Genomic DNA, 25,058 nt, shown 5'->3' with positions numbered 1-25,058 from the left:
AGTAAAACAACAGTTTATATACAAATTTGCAATGCTTGTTTGCAGATGTGTTGCGAGTGTGTGCTGGCAGGGTAGCCCTGGCTATAGCTGTGCTGGGGGGGTCCATTTCTCACAGCACTGCTCCAGTAATCCCCTCTGGAGAGGAGTGTCACAGCTCTGTATTAAATCCTCTTGTTCTGTGGGTTTCTGCAGGAAGTCAGGTATTGAGGCACAGTTAGTAACTGAGTTTGCCGAAAGAAATGAAAAGAAATGGAAGCAAAACACAGGTTCATCTGAACTCCAAGTGTTATAAAAATAACTAAATAAATATATACATGTAATAGCCACAAGATTAGTATGCTTAAAGCATATACGGTACCTTGAGGGTCAGTATTAAATATTTATATGTTAGAAGCGTCTTGGGCCACTGAGGAGCTGTTTTTTGAGCCTGAGTTATGACTATCAAAGTCGTGGACTTATATATATCTAATTGTGATATATTGTTAATGGTGGCAGGAACTTGATTGCAAAAGAACTCCACGAAGAGCAAAAGAATAGCCAACACAGCCTAACAGTTCGGCCATATGACTTCTCTGTGATGACAAGTCAGAAATTTCACATTAATACAAGCTTGAATAATTCTGCATTATTGTATTGCTGTATTTATGTATTGTTCTCTATGCATATATTTTGTATTCATTTTATATAATTTGAATGCTTTGGGTCTCTATTGGAGCCTACTCTAAAATGTAAAACACAAACTATGCTACACCGATGAGCACTTCTGCACTCCATTTCAACTTGAGGCTGCTTTTGTTGATGGTTCATAAGTTACATTCAATTTATTTATGAATGTTCTATTCCCATTGCTTACTCACATCTCTGACTCATCGCAGTGCTCCCCAAATCCTGCATGAAATCATAGAACAAGCTTAGATGGTGTCGCTCTGCCTGTGTTCTCTGAGGGGTGTGTGTTTTCTCCTCAAACTGACTTCTGCTTCTACAATTACCCCTTCCTGTTTGGTCTTTACTAACACTGAGACAGTTCTTTATCGGTTCAATTTCTGGGCTTTGTTATTTATAATGAACAAAGCTATAATATTATCAACATACAAAATAGCTGACTGATTGTGATCAATATATAACATGCTGATAGTATTCTTTTTTCATTCTTGTTTCCAGTACTGTATTTTGGCATGCCAGTGCTGAAGACACAACATTTTACCATTACCATGATACACTCCTTTTTCACACTTAACTGACAATGCATTCATTAAAATTGAATGACCCTAATTAAAATTGGATGTTTCTCTGCTAAAAGAGGATGAAGACATCACCCAGTGGAAGCCCATGTGTGTTCACCAAGGTCAGGATACATATAGCCTTCTGTTGGATGATGCAGCCCATGTGTCCCAGGCTCTTCGTACAGGAAAGATGGCTCCCCTGAGCCCCTCCACCAGCTCTCAAAGAGGAGAGTAAATTGTGTGTGTGGGTAAAATAGCAAGAAAGGAAGAATCTAGAAAAAAAATGCATCTGGAAAGCATTTTTTTTCCCTATTTGCTAAAATCTTCTTTACGACAACCTTTGCAATTCTCGTATGTTGGATTTTATGTGTGCGAATGAAAACTGGCTGAATGTTGTGCAGTAAAGCTTACCTAAACTGACCTTACTTTAGTCTACTTGCCAAAATATTCTGGATACTGTAATATTATTTAAAAGCATGTATCAAAACCTGAATCATCACTGAATGGCACACATCAGAAGAGAATACAGCAGAGCTGAATGCAAGTAGAAGAAATGACAAGTTCCAGTTGTCTTTTGACATTTCACAGGACAGCTGTTGTATAAAAAATGTTGTCAAAACTAGAAAGGCAATATATTTTTTCTCTGAAGACAAGTCTTGTTTTTGGAATCATTAATGATGTTTTTAATATGCCCAGCATGCTTGTCATAATGATTGCTCCACAACTAGAGAAAAAAAACACCAACCTGGACAGCATATGTCCCTGTGATTTCCAACAAATATCCAACCCCTTTTATCTTGACTCCTGCAGCTCCCTGTCTGTCTATGTGCATTTTTTTTTTTCTTTCTTGGGCGTAGCTGCTCCTTTCAGCTGCTGACACTCATGCTCATTGTTATTTTATAAACTTCTGTATTATATCAAACCTAACTTTCCTGCCGGTCTTTGCCAGAATGTTCTGTAACCCACAGGTGTACGGTCAGGTTGGTACATTAGACTGTGCCTTGTGTACCAGCCAGCTTGCTTTGCTCCCAGTCACCTATTTGCCAGGCTTCACCACCTCTAGCCACATTTCTCATTAAGTTCCACACCACTCTGCTCACTGCTCACTTCATCACCAAAATGCCAAGCTGCCTGGTCACTCCCTGCTGCCAATGCAAGCTCCCTTCTCCTCCTGCTCACCTATTGGCTCATTAACTTCGTGCAGCTTCCCCTCCCACTCTGCATGCCTCTGATTTTAGAGCTCTCTGATCTTTAGAGCTCTTCAATCTTCCCTACTTTTGCTGGCTGTGTATTAAAATTCTTAAAATTTTGTCTAAGTCAGCCCTCTAATGCTTACACTTTTAAAAGTATTACATTTTTTATTCATTAACTAAAGGAATTCTATTATTATGCTTTTTGTTCTCACAGATGCTTAAAAAACACTGGACCACAATGTCCTTATCCTTTGTCTAAAGCATGGTGTTGGCAATAAAGGCATTCCTCTGGAGCGGTTCAAGTTTTACTCATGTGGCAGTTTGTGAGGTTTTTGTCAGTGTATCTTCCTTGTGCTTTTTATCTCAAATTTATTTGAAATCAGGCTTCTCATCATCTCCAGCTTAATTTAAAAAAATTGTTATAAGAAAAATATTCCATGGTCAATAACATGTCTACACATTGTAGAGATCCACTAATTATGTTCTCTGTGAGATTTTATAATTTTCCCATCCTTACAGGGATGCAGGAAGCTGGATAAAATGCAGTCAATTAAGAAAAAAAAAACTTTTAGATAAGACTGATACAAGTCAAGACAATAACATGTTCAAATGAGATTAAAAAAGAAAAGTCAATGTGAATAGGCTTCATATTTAAACTAACAAAGGTTTATTTGAACATGAAACTTGTTCTGTGTTTGTTTGTTAAGCTGCTTAACCCCGAATCACTTAAGCATAAAAATCATCTAAGGGATGAACCAGTTTAATACATGAGGTACAAGAAAGCTACTTAATGAATGTAGGTGAATACAAATGCTGCCCTTTGAATGTGTTTGTCTTAGTATGCATCTATCTGCATGATGTTTACATGTGTGTGGTTGTACCCGTCTTTCTCTATGGTTACAAGCGTGTGTGAGTACGTGTGTATGAGTGTGAATTAATAAATATGAGCAGGCCGCCTTGGTCTGCGATAAAGAATTTGTGTCCTGCAGCCTGGTGTGGCAAAGCTCACCTGGACTCTGAGTCCTGCTGTCAGGTCCCATCTCCCTTTCCGACAGAGCCCCCAGCCTACAGAGCGGACACTCTCTAACCTTTGGAACATCCTCAACGGGCTCACTGATTCCCAGTGACATGCAATGCTCGCTCCCTCACAGCATTAGCATAGCCACACGAACACCTTCTTTTTCTCTAGCAACCACAGACAGGTAGAACATTTCTGGAATTTTTTCTTTTCAGTATCGTGGCTGATGCTGAGGTCCTGTCACATCTCATCATCTCTTTTTCACCATCTTGAATTTCAGCTGCGTGATTTTTACAGCACTGTGCAAAAGTCTTGAGCCACCCCTCATTCCTTTTGATTATAGTTCTAAGGAACCAGACTTGTTGTAATGATAGTCCTCCAGGCTTTCTCAAGGTCTTTTTCTGTGGACACTGGCTGACTGTTAACTCATTTTCAGTCCAGTTATTGTGCCTGTTGTTGGCCATTTTTAGAAGAATGTTTTTTTTTTGTTTGCTTGTTTGCTTTAGACTAAACACTAAACCATTTAAGCATAAAAAAGACCACCTAATTAGGGGATGGACAGGTAGTGTGTTTACACATAACATAAAACTTAAGAAATTGTATCTTTAGGCACTTCGTTAGTAGGAACCTTATGCAAGTCGTATAATTTGTTCCCATTTCGTTAGAAGAATCTACAAGAAATGCTGAAGATAATGCACTTTTGCAGGCAAAGAAGAATATTTTTGCACCTATTTGCAATTAGTCAACTTGACATATTTCTATATGCAGGCAATGTCCTTAAAAAATCAGAAGAAACTAGTCAAATGAAGGACAAAAGAAGTGGCAGACCTAAAAAAGATCTACAGCAGATGAATAATATCTGAAAGTCATGTTCTTTAGAAACAGGGAAATAATCCAGCAAAAACCTGACACATGACCTGAGAGATGCATCTGGAAACATGCAGCCTGGAGAACTATAAACTTCATAAAGACAAAATAACACTTACCCGAAAGAGTTTAAACTGTGTTGAAAAACAAAAGTGGTCCTACAAAGTACTGACTTTCAAGCTCCTTAGAATTGTGCAAAATCCTTTTTTGCCTTATTTATAATGTATTCCCATGCATGTCTGCATGCATCAGTAAATGAATTCACATATTTTCCATTTTCCAAGTAAAATATAAAGAAATGAGGACTGTCTCAAGGCTTTTTGCACAGTACTGTAGAAAATATTCAAATCTACAAATTTACAGCTGTTTTGGCTCAAAAAAGCCTGGTAAATAAAGTACTAAATACAAATCCTTTAAAGAAATCTAGTGTAGGAACTGCTGAAAGCAATGTCATATCGTTTGCTGCAATCGTGGCTCAAGAGTTGGGAGTTCGCCTTGTAATCGGAAGGTTGCCGGTTCGAGCCCCGGCTTGGACAGTCTCGGTCGTTGTGTCCTTGGGCAAGACACTTCACCCGTTGCCTACTGGTGGTGGTCAGAGGGCCCGGTGGCGCCAGTGTCCGGCAGCCTCGCCTCTGTCAGTGCGCCCCAGGGCAGCTGTGGCTACAATGTAGCTTGCCATCACCAGTGTGTGAATGGGTGAATGACTGGATATGTAAAGCGCTTTGGGGTCCTTAGGGACTAGTAAAGCGCTATATAAATACAGGCCATTTACCATTTTACTGACCAGGAAATAATACAATTGGATTAATAATGCATATATTTTACTCTGCAAGCACTACTTAGTGTATACAGTGTATACTCCTTAACCACAATATAACAAAATCATTAAAAAAAAAAACCTTTGATCCATAATGTGCGAGTGCAAGAACTGATAAGCAGGATTGATAGGCAGGCAAACTAACATTTCCATTCTACTGAGAATTTCTACAAGAATCGGTTCTCAATTCCCATCCCCAAACACATGACCTCTTTGGTTGTTCTGCAGTGCCAGACACAACAGGGCAACCTAGTGATGTTGGCAGTAGATCTTTTGGATCTACTGCCTTTTTTGTTGGCATATCTGGCATCTCTTTTGAATGCTCTATTAGATTGGGATCGGGGGACTTAGAACGCTGGGTCAGTGCCTTGGATTCTTTGCTGCAGTCCTCAAGCCTTTCCAGGGTAATCTTTGTAATGTGGTGGGGCATATTGTCCCACTGGGCGAGGCCAATGCTGTTGGGGGTGGTGTTGCTATGGGTTTTTTTCTGCTTGGTCTGCAAGAATGGCACATACTGTATCACAGTAATGTGAATGTGAATTTTGGGATCCATGGTTTCCCAGCGAAACACTGCATTATAATGAGGTAATCAGTGTTACACACCTCACCTGTCAGTGGTGTAAATGTTGTGACTGATCAGTTGTACACATAACATTGCAGCATTACATCATATTCACAGCTGACAGCATGGCACCTTTAGTGTTTGGACGATGCAGCCCAATCATGTGTCACAACATATTATGTTGTATCAAATCTTCCACTGTGTGAAAACACAGAAATATATCATCCTATCCAACCTGTTACTCTATATATAATATCAACCATTCTGTCATTCAGTCAAATAACTTCTCCAGCAGAAGAGCTGCATAGGTGTTAGCTGGGTTATGGACTGAAGGATTACCTGGGCCTTTGCTCCTGCAAGCCCCTTGCACTGACTCACTCGGTTGAGGTGGCCATTTGGCAGCTATATAGCACAGCCAGTCTGAACACCGATAGTGGGATTGGGGGTGGGGGAAAGAATTGAGAGTGAGAATAAATGGGAGAAGTATTAGTTCCTTAACCTAGGATTTCACAAGACTAGGGATTTAGAGAGCACAATTTACAGAGAACCACTCAGAGTGAGTACAGCCAAAAGATGACACAGGAGATTGAAAAGTGTGCAGTCAACTCAACTCTCTTCTTCAGTCCCCTCCCTCTCTCTGACTCTGTCTTTTTTTCTTTCTTTTTTTTCAACCAACTCAGAGCTACTACAAGCCACTCACTGAGAGTCAAAGTGAGCCATCTTAGAGGCACAATCAAAGGCGGTTTTTGATAAGCACCTCTGACTGGCATGCACAGCCACCACAAGGTTACTGATCTTTACTCTAACCAAGTGAGACCACAGTCTGCGCTGCCAACACTGCAGGCAACAAAGGATGAACTATAACAACACAATAACCTCCTCAGTCTGGTCGCTAAGTGGGTAGCAGAGATGCTGTTCGGATACTAAGCGTTTCAATACTGAACTATAAGGAGAGAAAGAGGCAAGTGGAGGATTGTGGTGCTGGGCGCATGTTTTCTTTTTGAGCCCAGAGCAGCATCCAGAGAGCAGCCTTGGCACCGATCCATGTGTCCCTTGGCGTTAGTACTGCAGTCACATTACATTTCCCCTCTCATCTGGATCGCTGTGTGCCCAGCAGACGCTCCCATCCAGGGCATGTCGTGTCCACTTTAGACTTTAGGCTCTCTGGCTTGAGCTAATCCAACAGCTAACAAATTGGAGCAGACTGCTGAGTAAATAATTGTGTAAATAATTCAGATTGTCCATAAGTGAATGAGTTAGGGTATGTAATTTTGTTGAGATGCAGAAGAGCAAATACACACACAATTAGCTGAATTACAAACTGGGACCCACTGATAATGACACAGTTTGACAATAAGAAGACAGACAGAAGACTTGACGGTTTCTGTTTCTCATTCATTTACTCACACAGTCACAAAACATTACAATCTATGCAGGGTGGATCTCCATATTTTTGTTCAGTCACAAAGAAAAAAAAACACTCACTGCTTTCAGACTTATGCTTGCTGATACTGACAGCCACACTGAAATCCACATGTGCCACACACTCTCTGTGCTGATCCTGCACCAATTAATTTCATGAATGACTAACTCATGTTTGGTAACAAACTCCCAGTGGCTCTAGGCTTACCTCACTAGCCCCCACCCTTACACCCCAGGAGAAGTGGCACTGCCAGCAATACTCACAGGATAATGGAGTCAAAAGCCTTGTGCCTATATTACACGAAAGGGAAAATAATTACGGATCCAAGGCTTAAGATTAAAGCAAGCAAGCTAATTTTGGTTTCAGAATCAGTGCTTTTGCACTTTTGTGTGTTGTGATACTTATGTTTACTTAAGGACGAAAGAACCTAAATGTAGATACATTTACTCTAATGCATTTCAGTGAAATTGTCCTCTTGAGTAGCTTTGACTCAGCATCTTCAAGTGGCCAAGCTTTCGCCCAAACTGTGCCATTACTGGGATACATGTGCTGGAAAAAAAGCCTTTAAGCAGATTGAACATTTCTCTGAATCTGAAGCCTGTCTCGCTGAAGAGGGCCCAAAGGCTGGAACATTTTGGACAACATTTGAGACAAAATGGCCCTGGAGAGAGCTGGGGCCATGTTGTTGAAAATGTTGATTAGTTTTGGCATGTGCAGAGATAGATTGCCTGCCATATTTTCATTATTTCTGTAGAACCCCCTGGAGAGAGGGCATGGAGATGGACTTGAGCAGGCAAGGCGTAATTAAACTTCCACAGGCAGGTCATGTGCTGTTAATGCTTTGCCACCACTTCTAATTACTTAACAGTATAGTCTAAATGATATGCTGTCACTGGGCAAATTAATTGGTATTTGGTGAGGGCAGTATGGCAGCATTGTCTCCTACATGTGTCATAGGCTCTTTGGGACCAAGAGAAGGCTAAGCATTATCTGACCCTGATTAAGAACATAACACCGAGTTAAGTGCATAACAACTATGGGTTATAGCAGCTCTAAGCATTCGGAGTTGATAGTGTGTAATTTCACAGATTCCTGACCTCTTTGACGTTAGGGTGCATATTTTTTAAGTTGCACTACAGCAAGCACTGTTTTTATAATTTGGATATGCCCTAAATTTAAGAGGCAGCTCATGATGTGAATTAAGGGAAAGGTCCTGCATAAACCATGAAGCTAAATATTCAAGTTAGGTGTCAAGTGGTGCATAATATACTACTTCAAGCTCACAATGTGCTAGCATTAGACCCAGAATAGCTCTATTCAAATGCTACTGCATCACAAATAAAAATTAAATCCCAGGCCAACCTCTTAAAGTGCTTAAGGATAGCATTATTATTATCATCAAAACAAAGTAGATTTAAGCTCCACAGAAAGGTGTGCATTAAGGCAGGTGACCTTTGATTTTGGTTGGCTGTACCAGAAGCAGCTTATCTTACCCCCGAAGTAGGAGCCATCCGAAAGCTTGGTTTCTTTGTTGCCTTTCGTTAGAACACTGACAACCCCATGTTGTATGAAGTACATTTTCTTTCCAATGGTGCCTTCTCTTATGATGTAATCCCCAGGTTGGAACACCTCAAACCTCAATTTGGTGAGCATAGAGGTGACAAAGTTTGGGTCAGCATTGGCAAATAGCGGCATAGATGCCACCAGCTTTCGACAGTTAAAGTTGATAATTTCCTGTTTGAAAAGAAAGACATTAAAAACAGTGGTTAGTGACAACAGCACAGCAGAGCCGTGGCTTTACAAAATGCAGTGACTTTTTAAAGTATTGGACATGAGGGATATTAGAGTAACAACAGGAAAAATGTCAACTGTGTAGACATCATTTACTGTTTTCTTCTTTTTCTAAGCCCCCCCAGTTTTTTTTTCTAAGAAAAAAAGAGATTATTTAGTCACACTGTGCTCTTGTGTAAGGCTAAAATGTCAGTGAATGTGAATTGAAATGAAGGGAATGTCGAGAAGTGCACAAGCTGTCAAATGCATCAGAGCTGCATGTGCAGCTGTTTTAAAGCAAGACAGAAACACTTGTCCCACCTCTCGGAGTGGCTCATTCAGCTCTCCCAGGATGCTCTCCTCATCAAACATCTTGCCCTGGTAGCGGTGCTCATAGTAGTCGTGGATTCTCTGCCTCATATCTGCAGGCAGCTTGTGGAAGGACATGTACTGTTCCACCTGTTTGTACTGCAGGGACATAGAGACACACAACAATCAGGTTATCTAAAGGGCTGTAGCACAAATACACTGCCACAGGGAGCAGCTGGTACTGAGGTCAGACACACAAGGAAATGGAGACGGATTCAGGATGGCTATCCGTGCCCTTTCAAGTTTCACCCAAAAAGATAGCACTTTTCCAGTCTTTGATCAGGTCTCTTAAAGTCTCTCTTTCTCTCTCGGAAGTCACACTGTCCTGAATATTTGTTCACTGAATGTACTAACTTCTAAAAGATAAGGGTGAGAGAAAGGAACGCTAGAGTCATGAAGTGCAAAGTCAAACTGACCTTTAAAAGTGCGCTACAGCAGCTAATGTGAATATGAAGTAAATGTAGATCTTAAATGATTAAATACATATTCCTTTTGTTCATGCAAAGAAGAATAGATTAGAGTGTATGTTGTTGAGGTGAAACAATCAAAGTGTTTCTGTTTTTACAGTACAGACTCGTGGATTAATATCCTCTGTTGTTGAAAGATATAACTATTTAAATGTGTGTGTCAAAAAGCCTTTGACTGATTCTGTAGCAGTGGCAGCAGAGATGTAGATCAAAGCACACTGGGAGCACCTTGGAGATAATAATGGGCTGAATCCTTAACCCGCTGTGAAGGAAAATAAGGAAAAAGAAAAAAAAGAAGAAATTAACCATTCATAGGGTGACGCTGGTGGTGCTCTTTGATCACAATGGCTATGCTGCCAGAAGACTTACCGCTGACTAACACAGCTGACCTCAGAAGCCTTCTTCTTTGTTTTCTCACAATACTACTACTCTTGCTGGCGCTAATCTTAAAGGAATTCATCAAAGCTCCTGCTTTGTTAAAATAAATAAGAACTGCTTTCTACAATTTACAAGAAACACATACAGGTGAAACAAATCGAGTTTCGCAGTATAGAATATCGAGCAAGACAAAATATGGTGCACGAGGCTTGACCATGGGCCAAAATGTGCCTACCAGTAACATCCAGGGCTCCTGCACTATTTTAAAAATAAACTCAATTTTTAAGAGCTCTTTTAAACCTTCATCGAGTCCTTTACAAATAAAACCTAAGAAAAAAAATCACAGTTAAATTATATTCAGGGTTTCATAAATAAGCAGGTATACAACTATTGAACTGTTTAGTAATCCATAAAACAAAGAACTTGATGCTTTTCTTTACCACACACAGTAGTAAAATGAATATATTTGTACAGGAAAACAAGTGCAACAATTTTAAAAGAGTGCTATAAAATAGCCAAAACTTAATTAAAGTAAAATTTATGTTATTCAATAATATTTCTGCCCACATAAAATGTGCAGGATATTTTAAGACCTTAGTTTGCTTGATTTTAATTTCTGACTGTGACATCTTTTATCCCTGCACTGGCTTTTGACACCTACATTCCTCACTTTCTACCACGGTCAAATTCTCTCTTTCCTCCTATTGCCATATTTAGAAGAGTTATTTGACCAGGCCCTTGAATCCCTCACAGACGGAGAAGCAATCTAAAATGACCCTGTGCATATTGATGATAAGGCTCCTTTGACTGTGAACAGCTAGTTATGAACTATTACATGGCTCCACTCTCAATCCTGGGCAAAAAAACTCAGCTGATTAGGCAAACTGCTTGAAATATGTTTTACACCAGTTCCATCATATTAAATAGTTTATAGTTTATTCTATTTAACAACTTTTGTAGGAATGTCAAACAAAGTAAATTATATTTTTTGTGTGGCAACACTGTGTAATTTGATGCGGAAAGTCAAATACTTGTAAAAGCATAAACAAGATGTGGAGCTTATATTAATCCAGTCTCTCTGTCAATGTCAGGGCATGAATATGAATAAGAAATGTTGTGGGTGACAGTAAGAGTTTGAATCTTTATCCACACTATCCCTTTAGCATAAAATTAAGAAATGTACTGATCCAATGATAACACTTATTTCACAGAAATGCTGTAGGTGATGATCAAGATGTTTCCAACGTAGACATCTTTAGTTGCAGTAGCAGTCGCTGCTGAGTATTGCACCAAAGATGGCATTTCTATATGTGATGAAGGGTGAAGATGACAGGCATCTCAAATTATGAATGAGGTCTAACACTGTTGTCTTCTGCTTTAGACATGTTACAGTACAGTGCATTTCTTTAATTTGTTTTTTTGTGCATGAAGTATTAACACTTTGAGAAACTTATTTGAACTTTCAACATCTAATTTATGTACAGCTTTGTAGCATATTGCAGTCTGGTTCTCCCAGCACAAAAGAGTATTAGTCAAGTGAACAAATGCAAGATAATGTCTTATTGCTCTGCAGTTTTGATGAATAACTGTATTACACGGAGTAACTCGGCATCACACTTGAAAGCATTTCAAATTTACTAATCACTGTGCTGGATGCAAAGACACTGATCATCAGGGGCGCAGGGGGGCATTGAGGGATAGGGTAGGGAAGGCATTCTTTTCCCGATGATATGATGGGCTGGTAAAATCCCCTCTGGGAGGGAAATTATTCTATTGCTCAAAGATCCCTGCTCTCCTGATCTACTTGACCAAATCAAATCAGTCTGCATTTAGGTGGTAATTATTTCACCATCAGATTTTCTTGCTTCTATCTGAACACTAGAAAGATTCCGGCTGTAATATGGATCTCTTATAATGCCTATAATGATTATTTCATGTTTCTTAGCTTTCCTCCCACCTTCCTTTACTCTGGTAAGTCCAGGATGATGACAAAACTCTAAGGTGATGTGGCCCAAATAAAAGATGTTTTAACTGTGGTACAGGTATAGTGTATTAATTAGTGATTATTTGTGGTGTTGTTTCTATGTTGACCTTTAATAAAGATTGCTACCTTTTTTGTTCTGGCAAGCTCCTTATGTTTTTGGTTGTTTATAGTAACTCTGTATTGAGAATTAAAGAAAAGAGTATCCATGTCCTGATCTAACTTGTTTCTTTAGACAATTTTACTCAGCTTTAGTTGTTTTAAAGATGCAGTGACTATAGCATTTGTCTCTTCTTGTTTTACAGGGAAAAAAAGTTCCAGACGTTTGGCACCTAATTAGTCCTGCACTGTTTGTTGAAGAAACACTGAGACGAGCAGCTCATTTGATGCGTGTTATTACTCTTCTTGGATGTACACGTTACAGTTTCTGAAATATATGAAGATTTATTTAAAAAAACAAAAAAACAAACCAAAACTATTCATTTTGGGGTTGAGTGTTTAGAGTTAACTGTCAGAGTGGGAGAAGCAGAAAATACTTTGGAAATATTTATCTCTAACCTGCAGCTGAGCTTACTTTATTTACTCTATAGTCTTCAATTTATCACCAAAAAAGTAGAAATTATGTCATTTTCAGAGTCAGCAAATTTACGTGCTTGATCTATAGGTAGCTGAGTGAGAGGAGTAGCGTCTAAAAGACCTACTGAGATCTAATATAAATTAGCAAGTGTTTGTAAAAACAGAAATTTGCTTTTATGACATTTTATCACTAGAAACCGACACATAGACACACACAAAAAACACAGATCTGTAAATCAGCTGTTTAGGGCGCTTGCAGTTTTTAAACCACGCCAATACAAGTTGTGGTTTTGACTTTAAAAGCTGGCACATTTACACAGATTCCTCAGTTTTTCACATTGCAACACATCATCATAGCAGCATTAACAGCTGCTTTACTGACACAGGAGTGAACAACTGACAGTTGATGTGCTAGCTTTCATTGATGGATTTAAAACACCTTTTTTCTTTTCCTGGTTGATGCATACTTTTGATGTATTTTCTATTTCACCCAAATCGACTGAATAAAAGATGAATGATCTGAGTATTTTTTCCCGACCACTGTAAAAAACGTAAAGCCACAATTCTAACATAGGGAAGTTGAGCTTCCATTTTTGGAGCCACAGTCAGTGTTTTAGTGATTTGGGATGTATCCACACACACTGTACCCACACACCTCCTCAGTTTGACCACAAGTGCAACTGCCTGCACTTATGTAGCCTGATTGCTGAAATTGTGACAATCTCTGCTTTTAATAGGCTTATTCAAATAAGTTTAACTACTAACCACATACAGTAGCACATAGCTGTATCTAAAAAGGCACACGCAGTATGAACATACTACATTTCAATGTATAAATGCCATTCTGTAGCTTCTATTCTCACTGCATTAGCTATTAGAAGCTAATTAGAAGCTAGCACAAACCATCTAACATGTCAACATCTTGTAGTAAACAATTCTACAGACATGTTTTTTATAGAGTCATTAAGCTTATGCTTAATAGTTGTGTGTTTTCTTCCATCACTGGTTGAATCTAATTGAAAGAGACTTACACTGATTTTCAGTTCTGTTTTAATTGAGCTATTTGTATACAGCTTTTATCTCTCTGCCTCCCTGATTGTCTGTGTTTTTGATTGTGGACATGTAGTATGGGAGACATATTTTTGAGGTTTTCTACTTCCTGCAGTTTAAAGCCAAAAGTTTAAAGCTGCCTATTTTGTTAAATATCTGGATACAGACAAAATAATGTGGTTATTCTTTCTTCTACGTCCCATTTAAAATATTCTTTTTCTGTCTGTGCCTTTTCTCTGATATAAACATTCATATTTTTTCCAGAGTCCTTTCTCTCTCATGTAGCTAAGCAGATGCAAATTCTTACCAAATAAATCATGAATAATTTATTTCCCCAAAGAGATATTGGTTACTTAATTATACTTTTTAAAAAATGTATTTATTTCCACTGTGCTCTCCTGCCTTCTTCCTAACCTAGAGTTGTGTGGTCAAAAGATATCTGCCACATATTTAGGCAAAAATGTTCACTGACTAATATAATGATGAAAAACTGGTAAATTAGAGATTAATGCTACAGGAATGCTCTAACATCACTATTTTATTTAAGAGATAACTAATATAGAAATTCAAAATCTAAATACAGCAGGAGTAGGTAACTATATTTTATGATCAATATACCTTTGAATTCCATGATAATGAAAAAGAAATTCCAATTTTGTATCTTTTCTGTGAATAAGAGCAGTCCATTTGTAAACACCATGTCAAAATGATTCAAATCACCAAGACTAAATGCATCACTGTGCTGGAATCAACACACTCTCTATCACACAAAAGGAACCAAGAGGCCAGTAACACCTCTGATAGGGACATAGTCAGGAGAGTATGATTTCTTAATAGTTACTTATAATAGGAATACATAGTGATTAAAAGTGGTGCATCAAGATAAATGACAGCCTTGACAACACAATCCGAAAGCAGAAAGCCTACATTTCATGTGACACAAAATACATAGTAAATTGACACTGGTTGGAGTTTTGATTTTGGTTATACAATAAAAAAATAAAAAAATAAATAAAAATTAGAGTGCCTCTGAGGCATGTCAACACTCCTTGACTCAGCAGTAAAGGCTGTGTGGCAGACAGAGGAAAAAGAATGCAACAGAGTTTAGATTAATGCCATCAGTCAGGTCCCAACTAATGGGAACAGCTCTTACTGTAAGGCAGAATTAGACTTAAGCCCCTCATCTTGTTGACAGTTTTGTCCTTGATTCAGCTGTATGGGAAACTCATGACTTAACCTATACAGGACAAGACCACGTTAATGCTTTTTTTTTAGTTATACATTCATCACTCAAAACTAGGATGATAGCTTAAATATAAAAATCAGTAAAACTGTCATTTTTTAAACTACTTCTCTGATGTTATTGCTCTCATTCCTCCTTCCTCCCAAGGAATTGGACAACTCTATCAAGTACAGACAGTCTCCCACTGATGACTGTTTTCTCTATTTCCAGTGGTCTTGATTGGGGGATCTCTAGAGCCTCTATACACACAAATAATCAGCTTTGGGTCTCTTATTAACTATTCCCCAAAGAGCTATGTTTATTTGCCAAGTGTTAATTAGAGATTTAAAAAAGGAGGGGCTGAAATACCCCATTGCCATTTGCTTCTAAAGCCATTTGGGACTGGCATGCCACAACATGCTATCTCCTGGGCATCCCTAATTTCATCACCAACTGCCAATGGCAAACAAAGCATCAGTCAGTCAGTTAATATTTTAAAAAACCAAACAAACAAACAAAAACTTTTCGTATAAAGACTCACAAGGATGAGAACATCAGAAAGTTTACGTATGGTAAGTGAGACAACAAAGATCACAAGTCACCTATAAATGAACACGATTATCTCTTTTGTTTGCCGTCTCCATCTCTGTCTCTGTGTACTATATAATTTACCACAGTAGAGAGCCAAAGTGACAGATAAGCAGCAGCTTACAGAGAGCTGGAGTGGCAGGCATACCCTGTATGCACAGTCACATGTGCAGCCATCTTGTGCCCCAAATCTGGAGAGATGTAATTCTCTTTGTGTGATAATGATTCTCAACATGCCTGAGACACGAGAGGAGAGTTCTTGTGGGATTCTGGTTGATGCTTAACCCCTCCGATTCCAATATCCTCTTAACACTGATGTTTAATGCAGTTTGTTTTATTTGATTAAAAATATAAACTTGCAGTTTATTTTTTCTCATGAATTTTCTTTAAGTGTAAAGTGTACTGGGATTACACTGCATGGTGATACTGCACTTTTAAAAAATGAACTGGCTGGTTGATTCCAGCTCATGTTGTTTTACAGTGTGGTACAAAATAGTTGGTCAATCTATAAAATAACAAGTACACTTAGATATACAGTTGTGGAGCACTCTCCTTCTTTATAACCCATTGAGTAAACAACAATTAGGTTAATGACATAAAATTGCTGGTAAAAATTTTTTAAAAAACGGTCCCATTTATTATTATCATTATTATTATTATTATTATTATTATTAATATTGTTGTAAAACTTAACAGAAAGCAAATTATTCATGTTTTGATCTGAAAAACAAGCAATATTGAAACTCACTGTTGTGCCAGGGAGGGTAGAGTTCAAATAAAGACACCACAGAATGCATCACTATCCAGAAGAAACGACTCAGTGACCATCCTTCAGGTGCTGACTTGAAATGATAAAGATTGTCCCAATTTCAGCTCCAGTTGGCTGCAATCTATCTCTTTTCCACTGACATGTGATATATAGTGTATCTGCTGAGTAGCAAACACATAGTGAATGTAAACTACTTAATCTGTTTACACACAGTTAACAACTGGTGACAAGAATATGTTTTATTTTATTTATTTATTTATTTATTTTTTATCTCAGTGGAAACTTCAATTCAGCTCCCCCAACTCCCAGAATATGTAGTGTAATTGCTGTGCTCTCTACTTGGTGTAACAGTTAACATGCTGCCTGCTTCATAAGAGCTCATTTGAGTCTGCTTGCTAGCATCTGACAGCCCAGCCATTTATCACATGGTGCCACATTTAATAGAATTCTATTCAGAAAAGATTATACCCCAGCTTTCTGATGGTAATTTTCACCATCTTTGCAAGCAGAGCTCCCCTCACCATCCTTTCCTCTTTCCCATGTGTACACTTCTGAGAATCCTGCATAAAGTATTTTTTTTAATCATTGTCCCTTATATGGGTTTCACTGATTTGTTTCCATCTGACCAGTTACTTGGATATCATGCCTGCATGCCAACTGGACAGGTGGCCTCTCATCTTGGACATATAGCTATATGCACAAGAGTCTGATTTTTTTTTTTGTCCTGTTGTTTTTTGGTTTTGGTTGGGGTTTTTTGGGGGGGTTTTTTTTACAGCTGATTAGCAGCTGATAAATAGAGCACATGTGGTAAATGTGGTATCAGTGCTGCTCAGCTCAACACTGATCCATTATTGCATTTCTTTCAATCATTAAACAGTGGTCAGTATCTACTTCAGCCCCACTGTGAGAGCAATATTTGTGCTGTTGCCATGTGGTTGTTTGCTGGATGGCTCAGGTCCAGTGTCATCTGCAGCACAATCACAATAGCCATATAGTACAATATATCTGCTTACTAGAGCATGTATCCAGCTTTTCGTGGTAGTACAACTGCGTAATAGGAAGCATAAAGCACATTATGATTAATGGGACTGCATAGTGTCTGCATTAGAGATAAGTCATAATTCAAAGTACTCTGCACTGTTGGTGCATGTAAATTATGCAGTTTTGCAGTGTAGTTTACAACATCGCTGGTATATCAATGTCAGGCTTCCAAGCAATAAAAAGAAAAGAAAAATATTAGAGGGCCTTTTCAGCTTTCAAACAATCAACACAAGTTACTGGCAACATTTTCTACTGAATCCAAGTGTATTATCTTTCAGTTTTTAGGTCCAAAATCAGCTATCCATCGCTTAAGTCAGCACACCAAACTATAAAACAGTGTGATTTTTACAAGAGACCAACAATACATACCTACATATCTGTAACAGAGTTTGTTTTTTAGCCCTCTTAAATGTGTCATACTCAAAGGTTTTAGAAATCCCATTCCATAAATAGATATGTAGATAGAGATTTCATAAAACAACAGAAATGGTTTCTGTAAAAATTGGCAAAGCCTGTGAATCAGACTGAAGGAAAGATTTTTGTAAACTATCATAAATCATAACAGAAGACTGTAAAGTGTCACTTTACTTTACACCAATTCAAGGTCACAGTTGGGCTGGAGTCTATCCCAGCTCTGGGCGAGAGACAGGATACACCTTGCACAGGTCGCCAATCTATCACAGAGATAACATTGAGATATAGACTCAGTGTTATGACCACTTTAAGATCATCATTTAATATAATCTCATCTCAGGCCACAGCTAGCACACCACCATGCTGCCTGTTTTTGAATAAACTGAGTTATAAAAAATGTGTTTCAATTAAGTTTTCGAAACAGTTGAGTAAAAGAGGTCCTTTTTTTGATTTCTGATGAGTTAACAAAGATGTGCATGCATGGCAATATATTTTATGCCTATGATGTCCAATTTTTTTATTCAGGTTATAATTACAGAATATGTTATTAAAACAAATTCAAATTAGAACATGAATGTTATGATTATTGTGTTGACGTTTTTGTAGATCTTGCCTCATATATATTACAGCTGCATATTTCCAAGCTTCCATTATATTTTCTAATTTATGTTGCCTATTTCTTTCTTTCCCTTAATTCCTCTTATTTATCATGTCACACCTAACACCTGAACAACCACTTTTTATGTTATATTGCCATGTCATATGCAAATATGTAGGGCTAACACTATTTGTAATTATTAAGTTGAACCTCATCTTTGTCATATTCAAAGCCTGACACTGTGAACAGTTTTTAAAGGTCAACTAATTTTACTGAAAATGCAAATACCTTTCATCACACCCTGACCTGATTATTTAAAGGGATGCAACCAAGCTTATGGGGCAGCACTGACTCACTCACAGTCAAACCAAAATGTTTAGAATAACTTCCTGTATGATGGCAGGCTGGCAGTTGGCTTTGGTGATGGCAGCTCTGCTAGGAGATTTCTATGAAGTCTGAGTCCCCACAGACAAGAACAGCTGTCCCTGTCATGGCAGCCCAACGGCCATATGAAAACAGCCACCAGACTTCTCAAACCTCTATGGATTGCCAATGGATTGCCAGCTTCTTGAGCGTGTGGATTATGGTATTAAAGGGAAAAGGAAAATCTGCAGCAAGCAGATCCCATTGTCACACAATTGATGCAACAGGATATGAGAAAAAGGTTTATGTCTTTGAATGAACTAACTCTGATAAGGAGAAAAGAGAAATGGGTCCAGTGCTGTGTAGTAGAAATCACTACTATCTTGCTCCCAGAGCCAAATGAGCACACAGTGACAGTGTACTCTGAGCATGCGTTATCACTGAGCCTTGTGGAAAGATAAATGAGAGAATCTGGACTCTTAAAAATTAATTGCAGTCGGCAGTAATAACCTTTCTGCATGCAGGCACTGTGGGAACCGGTGGGAACACAGGGGAAACTTTTCAAGTGGCTGGGGGATTCTTAAGGCGCCTTAGGGGGCAATCCCAGAAATGGCAGCCAAGGGCTTCTGTAGCACATGCTGACTGGTGCTGAGGCAGACCAGCTGTTCAGTCTACTTGGCAGCATGGCATCTCAAAAGCAGAGGAGCAGACGTGTCGTGGTGGGAGCTGGTTTGCCCCCGTTTCATTAAACAGCTTCTCAGATCAGTATTAGTCATAAACTTACATGCTGAACTTTTTGGATTTTTCAACTTTTTAACTGGGAAATTAATCTATTTGTTACTCATTCCCTAGAATCACAAAGTGTTAATTTATCCAGTGCAGTTTCTCTCCTTTTGAAGAAGTCCTGCTCACACATTACATTAGCTAATCTGTTCCTCTGCCTGTGTGCCTGGTCCTGTTCTCTCTGAAATCTTTCACTTTCATTTTCCCTCTTCCATTTAGGTGCGATCTCTCGAACCTGTGCCTCCATTCCCTGGAGGTCGTTCTCTCCTGTCTCTTACTGGCTACAGACAGTGGGTAATGTGGCAGGCGAGCAGTTCAGCTCATTATCGCCCACGCTGGGCCCACAGAGGGCATGGCAGTGTGGAACATGTCTCGGGCTTCATAGGTAGCCATCAGGGCTTTCCTTTCCCTAAACCAGGGAAATCTGGGTTTCTGTGTCTATACATTATGTAGAAAATGAGGACTAATTTTTAACCATTTTGCTTTTTGCACTTTTGCTGGCAAAGAAAAAAAACCAATATATATCTAGTGCCTTTCTAAAATATACTTATTTAGTGTGATAAATGATTTAAAACGCCATTAAAGCTCACCTGAATAAAAGGCTGTTTCTGTAATGAAAAGATGATGAGACGACGCTCATTATCACTGATCTATGATATATTAGTATTGAGAGGAAAGCCTTGTCATATGTTCCAATAAAATTTGAATTATGTTTCATCACAGTTGTTAAAAATAGGTTTTTGACTACAGGGCACACTTCCCACATAGAGAGAGAAAGAGCCGACAAGAAAGCAGAAAGACAAACATATATACTTTAGGTCTGATGTAAATTCATACTTTTCAATATCTATATTTTTTATATTAACTATGAAGGGTTGTGGCCCACAGTGTTAGACTGTTAAACCCCCAGTTCAGCAGAACCATACTGTCATACTGTATTTGTCTGTGTGTCAGTTTGGGGCCATATGTAAATATTAATCAAATTAAACTTGCTACATTAAAAGCTAAAAACGAGTATTAAACTGAGCACAAGCCAGCATCCTGCATCCACACCAATGTCCTCTCTTTGAAGTAAATCAAGACAACACAACCATCGATAGCATGTCATCTTGACTCACCTTCTCCTGGTACTGCCGTCGAGATGAGTCCAGAGATTGGATTAGCGCAGTGGCGTGGCCCACAAACATGGCGTAGCAAGTAGCACCCACAATCATGCTGAGGATGGTCAGCCACACGTCTGTCATGCCCACTGGGGGGTACATGCCATACCCAATACACAACATGTGGCTCATAGCTTTGAAAAGTGCGTAGGAGTACTGCTGTCCCCATGTGTCATTCTAGATGAAACAGAGGAGACAGGGTGAGTTAGGGTGAGAACATCTGAACACTTCCTCGCTTGCTCTCTTGCAATCTCAACACGGCTGCTGATGGCACATTTCAGGTCAAAGAGCACCCTGGCAGCCCATGAACATTCACAGACACATGCAATTACTTAAGACAAAACTAATGGCAGATGTCCATTTCAAACTCTCTCAGTCCAGTACAGAGCAGCTGGCAGGGTAAAATATACTTTTCAGTATGCAAACATTTGGAGCAAGCAGACATTTGGGTAGCCGCCTAAAACAGAGCCCTGGGAATCAGCAGAAAGAGCGTGAGACACTGGAGGCTTGCATGACAGAAAGTAGGTCAGCTATTTAGAAAAATGTGATTTCTCTGTGAGTTTTCTAATTTGTAGATAAATTGCCCCTTTTCCTTTAGTTCCCGGTGGTGGTTCATGGCAAATCAATATCAACTCTCTCCTGGGGGTGACATGTCCAAATTGCTTTCAAACTCATTTCCACAGTGGAAAAGCCGGGACTGATAGCAATTTTATTAGTGCCCTCCTGGAAAGGTAAGGAGTGATAACCTAGCAAGATAATAGGACAGCTACTGTAAAAAACAAAAAAAGAAAAAAAAATCTGCAATAATTCGAATGAGAGTCAAACCAACCATGACTGAATCACAGTTATCAATACTAACAACCTCTTCTTCTACCAGGTAATGTGAGCAAAAATACGATGTGCTTTCCAACAGAGAAATGCCTGCCCTGAGGCTTAAATTAATTCAGAAAAAATATATATTTGTTATTCTGTCACATTGAAAACCGTTGTACGTAATGCAATTAATTAGACAGTGTTTACTGTGTGAAACAAAACAAACTCCATTTTGATGTTAATGAGAGGCTACATCCCTCACACAGGGATTTAAAGTAAGTACATTATGAATCTTTTTCCTTCACATCTCCGGGCCTCTTTACACTGGATGCATTTGGGAGCTGCAGTCTTAGGAAGCAGCCAGTTGAAGTTATGGATACAGAACTCTGAGCTGTAACAACGTGACAAAGAGTAAATGCCCAAATATAATCTAGTCAGAACTGCATCAAATCAACTAGCGACAAGGAATTTGGCAGGTCATATGCTAGAGTCACTGAGATGGAGAGATAATGGTACTACTACATTTGAAAATCGTTTGACTTACATCTAAATTAGATTTGGGTAAAAGTAAGCTTTGGTATTAAGTATAATAAATAACATTTATCTAAAAATACTCGCACATAGCAGGAAAATTTGATTGGTTTATTTTACATGACTTTTAAATCTGCTTTGCTTTGTTGCGCTTTTATGTAGCCTGTGGTGTTATATGGGAATCTTCAATGTATACACAGTTCAAATATGTTTTTCGGAACAAAACAAAGAGATTAGCGCAGCAATCATATCCTAGTTTTCTGTGCCGCAAAGCAAGACATCAAATTCTATCTTAATGCATGCATTCTTTTTGTACCTTAATCACGAGCCACAGTTTACATTATGTATCCTGACAGCTCAGCCTTATATAACTTAAAATAATCCGCTTGCACATTTGCTTAATGTATCAAATATCAAAGTGGGGGTGAAATGTATTTATAATTGTAGCAAAGAGGGGCGAAAAAAAATATAGAACTGGAAGAGAACAATGCAACAGAAATCTCAATCTTTTCTCGAAAAGATAGTTAAACACAGAATTTGATTAGATTGGGAGATTGATTAAAGGGTTTTTTTCACACTGTCCATGAAATGGACCCACTGTTCTGAGTGTGCATCTCTGCAATGAGACACTTGTAGAAAACGAGCTAAAATTATCTTAAGCGTGAAACATCTCAAGGGACAGTAGTTTTCAACATCTGCTGTTTCTTATGCTTAAATATAAGTGAGGCAGATTCAGTGAAACAAGTGAGCATGTCAGGGAGGCAGCGAGGCATGCTTAACCAAATAGATCATACCTTGAGCAATGCAACTATGTGACATTTGTTCCGGCATGGAGAGCTGAACTTACAGTTGAACTGAAGCAGCTTTATATATATTTCAAACTGAGATTTTGTGTACGATTTTTTTTGTTAGTCCTTAAATGTATGGTTATTCAATATTTCCTTTTTTGTTTACTTTATTAGTAACTATTGAAGTAAATAAATAAGCAGTAAATATTTATCAAATTCTGCTGAAAATAATATATATGTCAAACCAATTTAACTTATTCTGTCTAGAAAACGTATATTCCCTTACACATGAAACTTTAGCCTGCTGAAACTTGAAATCAGTTTAAACTCTCACTATTGATTCATTACTGGGGCTATTTGGTAAGAGTGTAAGCCAATGATCGGTAGATGCTGCAATTTATTATAATTGTAATACTAAAAAATTGTAAATGCCCAAAAGACAGACAATTGGTTTAAAAAGACACTCAGGATTAGCTCGCTGACTGAACATACAGTATATCTGTCAGTACTAAAAACCACAAAACACTTCAATGAGCCAGGGGAATAGAGCTAATGCTAACTGCTAAATAATCAAATGGTATGTCACGCAGTATTACTCACTTGCTTTGTTCAGCAAGTGAGTCGTAAGTGGTGCAGTAAGAACCTTTGTGTCCAAATTTCACTGCAGTCTCACAGTCTGAGAATTTAGTGAGTACATAATCTACTAGAATTCACTAGTGTACCTATATGGGGTAGGTGGTATTGCTAATTGTGAAATCAGATTCCTTAGTAAGGTGCTGTAGAAGACTTGAGCGCACTAATTGTGAATTTTTGGAGTCAGTATTGATGTTGCCGTAGGCTAATACCAAGCAATTATATCAGCTGATTGAGATATTGGTCAAACTCCAGTGTGGTAATGAATATTCACTGAAATCAGACCACTTCTCACCCCCAAAATCTGACAATATCTGAATGACTTTATATTGTCACAAGTTGACATGAGACCATCAGTTTTGGGTGAACAGAATATCCACGGTGATGCAGCCCCCTCCCTTGAGCTAATAAAAAAGAGATCTCCGGTGACCCACTATTCTGGCAGCTGTTTCAGCAAAACAACAAAATTAAAGCTCAGCATGTGTGCTCACTGGAAACTGTCAATATCCAGCCAATATTGGATAAGGGATAGCTATCTCCCTCAGAAAGTCAATGTTCCATGCACATCCTCCTTTCACAATAATGACAAATTTCAAGAGCTCTAAATAAATAAAAATTATCAGTAAATTGAATAAACGTGGACAAATGTAGCAGATAAATATATTTGACTTAGGGTTTAAAATGACAGATATGGAAGGCAGTCTTACCCAGGAAGCTGAAGAGTTTTAGAACAGTAATTACTGAGGCTGACAGACAAGATAAGACAGAGCATAATCTGATTCGAACAGGCAGGAGGACTGTGTGCAGGAGAAGCACTTACCACCATCTTATTTTTGGACACCCAGCAGTCAGCAGGGAAGTCCTGGAGCATGGGCACCAGGAACTGCAGGCAGCCATCCCAGTGACAGAGCAGCAGCATCATGCCGATTAGATTGACTATTCGTACCATGGCGCTGGCTAGGTCATAGGTCATGTGGAAGATCTGAGGAGTTGAAGAGGAAGGAAGCAGGAAATGAGTTAGTGAATGATGAGTCAACATGCTGATGGTCAAATCCCTGAAATCTCTCTAGAACGCAAAGCACACACACATGCACAAAGAAGATTTTCTTCCTCCACAAGCATATCAAAGATTTCTGGCTCTATTCTTTGCTCATGTCATGCAATGTGTTTGCAGTATTAGAATTAAAGGCCATTGTACTCCGCCTATAGAAACCATAGCTTTTTATTTTACACAGATGAGTTGGTGGATGCAGATCTTGCTGTTGTCACATTTCACTGGGGATGGCCAGTGAAATGAAAGCTTAAACAGATAAACTGGGACCAGAGCTTTATCGTGTGCTGCTGAATCACTCTTATCAGGCACTCAGCCAAACACAATAATGGTGCAAGGGTAGAGGTGGCTATGCTCCTGGGGTGAGAGCTTTCACAGGCTGGGTTTGTTAATCCTAATGATACTCATAAGGCGCTCCAGGACTTCTGGGCTGGTGTAGATTTTAATGGCCTCAACCATTCAAAGCCTCTTAATCCCACTGAAGACTATGTGCATTGCTAACCACTTGGCTCCTTATTAAAATACACTTGGTGCCTTTAAAGGGCTTGTGTTTAAGAGGGGATATTTCATTTTTTCTTTCTTGTTTAGCAATAGGTAAAAATGTGAAATG

The 25,058-nt window shown here is 38.7% G+C and overlaps 1 protein-coding gene across 1 annotated transcript in view; it reads right to left on the bottom strand.

Annotated features, from left to right (window-relative positions):
• Window positions 1-25,058, bottom strand: part of hcn4 (hyperpolarization activated cyclic nucleotide-gated potassium channel 4) — a 62,970-nt gene that overhangs the window by 7,571 nt on the left and 30,341 nt on the right. Inside the window, exons 3-6 of the mRNA XM_063478656.1 lie at window positions 24,218-24,379; window positions 20,591-20,809; window positions 9,195-9,341; window positions 8,597-8,837 (exon numbers count right to left, since the gene is read on the bottom strand). Of these exons, the coding sequence (XP_063334726.1) occupies window positions 8,597-8,837; window positions 9,195-9,341; window positions 20,591-20,809; window positions 24,218-24,379 (769 nt within the window). The remainder of the gene's footprint in view (window positions 1-8,596; window positions 8,838-9,194; window positions 9,342-20,590; window positions 20,810-24,217; window positions 24,380-25,058) is intronic.

Source organism: Pelmatolapia mariae, linkage group LG1 (genome assembly GCF_036321145.2).
Source record: "Pelmatolapia mariae isolate MD_Pm_ZW linkage group LG1, Pm_UMD_F_2, whole genome shotgun sequence".
Classification (NCBI taxonomy): Eukaryota; Metazoa; Chordata; class Actinopteri; order Cichliformes; family Cichlidae; genus Pelmatolapia; species Pelmatolapia mariae.
The sequence above is the reverse complement of the archived record's forward strand: the minus strand, read 5'-3'. Positions and strand labels throughout refer to the sequence as shown.